General features: G+C 48.3%; 1 protein-coding gene across 1 annotated transcript in view; it reads left to right on the top strand.

Annotated features, from left to right (window-relative positions):
- Positions 1-1,565, top strand: part of MIIP (migration and invasion inhibitory protein) — a 10,170-nt gene that overhangs the window by 2,203 nt on the left and 6,402 nt on the right. The window contains exon 2 of the mRNA XM_018570165.1: positions 715-1,146. Within this exon, the coding sequence (XP_018425667.1) occupies positions 715-1,146 (432 nt within the window). The remainder of the gene's footprint in view (positions 1-714; positions 1,147-1,565) is intronic.

The following is a 1,565-nucleotide window of genomic DNA, read 5'->3' as shown; positions in this document are numbered from 1 at the left end:
AAGGGAGGAGATCCGTTCCTCAATTCCCGAGAGAGGAAGGGAGGAGATCCGTTCCTCAATTCCCGAGAGAGGGAGGGAGGAGATCCGTTCCTCAATTCCTAAGAGAGAGGGAGGAGATCCGTTCCTCAATTCCTGAGAGAGAGAAAGGGAGGAGATCCGTTCCTCAAGTCATAAGAGAGAGAGAGAAGGAAATCTCAGAATGCCTTGGACGGTAGACTTTCCTAGGCAGGCTGCATGAAGACGGGCCTAGATAACACCCACACGTGATGCTGAGACTTTATGAATTAAAATAAACAAATCTAATGAATGAAAGGGGCGGGTCAGGGACAGTCCGGCTGGAGAGGAAAACATTCTCCAGCCTTGACATTAGCTGGGCTCTATGTGACATGATGCGGCTTCATGCAGAGTCAGCAGTCTCGGTGCAGGAGAGGAGACTGTACAATTGTATAAGACTACGGGGGGAGGCCGGAGATCAAATGCAAAATCATTTCTACATCAAGAGTAAAACATTGCAGCCAATCAGAAGCCATCTTGTACTAGTATGGCTTAGTGCATTGTCCTAGCACTATTTGCTCCTTCCGTATGGCACAAACCAAGTGGGTCTCGGAGATGATTCTGGTATATCGGATATAAATTGTTTGGTGCGGTTGTATTGCACGCCTTCAGTTTGTTTTAGCGATGGTGTCTAATAGAAGACATGTTGTTGGTTCTTAGGTCTGGAACGCCCGTCCACAAGTGCACGGAGAGAAATGTTCCTCCATACAGCGGGAGCCCCCTGTGCTAGCCACATGTGGTCTATCCTCCGTTGCCAGAAAAGCTCTATCTACTCCAAAGAGGACCTGTCGCATGGAGTTCGTAGATCCTCTAAGCTCCACATTATATCAGACCGATGTTTCCTCTTATGATCTCCGTCACAGTTCATCGGAGAAGGTCAGCGCTGGTGAAGACGTAATAAGAATCGGATCGCCTGTAAAGCGCCTGACTGCTGCCAGTTCTATGGCGGATTATGTTCCTCCAGGCCCGGCAAGAGACCCACCTCCATTCACCAGGCAGTACGTGGACCACTTAACGGATAAAGGGAACATGAGGGCAAAGGAGCCAAGAACTCCGAAATCTATTCTGATCACACCAAACCGAACTCCCAAGGTATGGATCTCCCAAGGATAAATTCTGAGTCTGTATGTTGAAGCTGAACTCCAGGCAGATAGAAAGGATACTAATGAGTGCAGCTCTGTAATCATTCATCAGTAGGTGTATTTTATTCAAGTACCTGAATGTGACCTGGTATCAGCCTCTCGCAGTCGCTGTACAGCAGGGCTGGAATGTGAGAGGAAGAAGCAGCACAATGAGCCAATCGGTGTGCTGATAAGAAGCATGCTGATAGGAGCAGAGAGATCAGCTCATCAGTGTGCTGTTTCTCATGTCCATCCAGTACTCAGCGAGTCCCATATCCTTCAGTCATGTCATACACTGCAGGTCATCAATTCTGCCGACACTGTTCTGTTCCAAATTTGGAAGCATTCCAGAAACTGGACACGGCACTGTTGATGGGACGAGTGGATGGA

This window comes from Nanorana parkeri, unplaced genomic scaffold (assembly GCF_000935625.1).
Source record: "Nanorana parkeri isolate BGI_ZX_2015 unplaced genomic scaffold, ASM93562v1 scaffold1469, whole genome shotgun sequence".
Taxonomy (NCBI): Eukaryota; Metazoa; Chordata; class Amphibia; order Anura; family Dicroglossidae; genus Nanorana; species Nanorana parkeri.
This window is presented reverse-complemented; position numbering and strand designations above follow the sequence as displayed.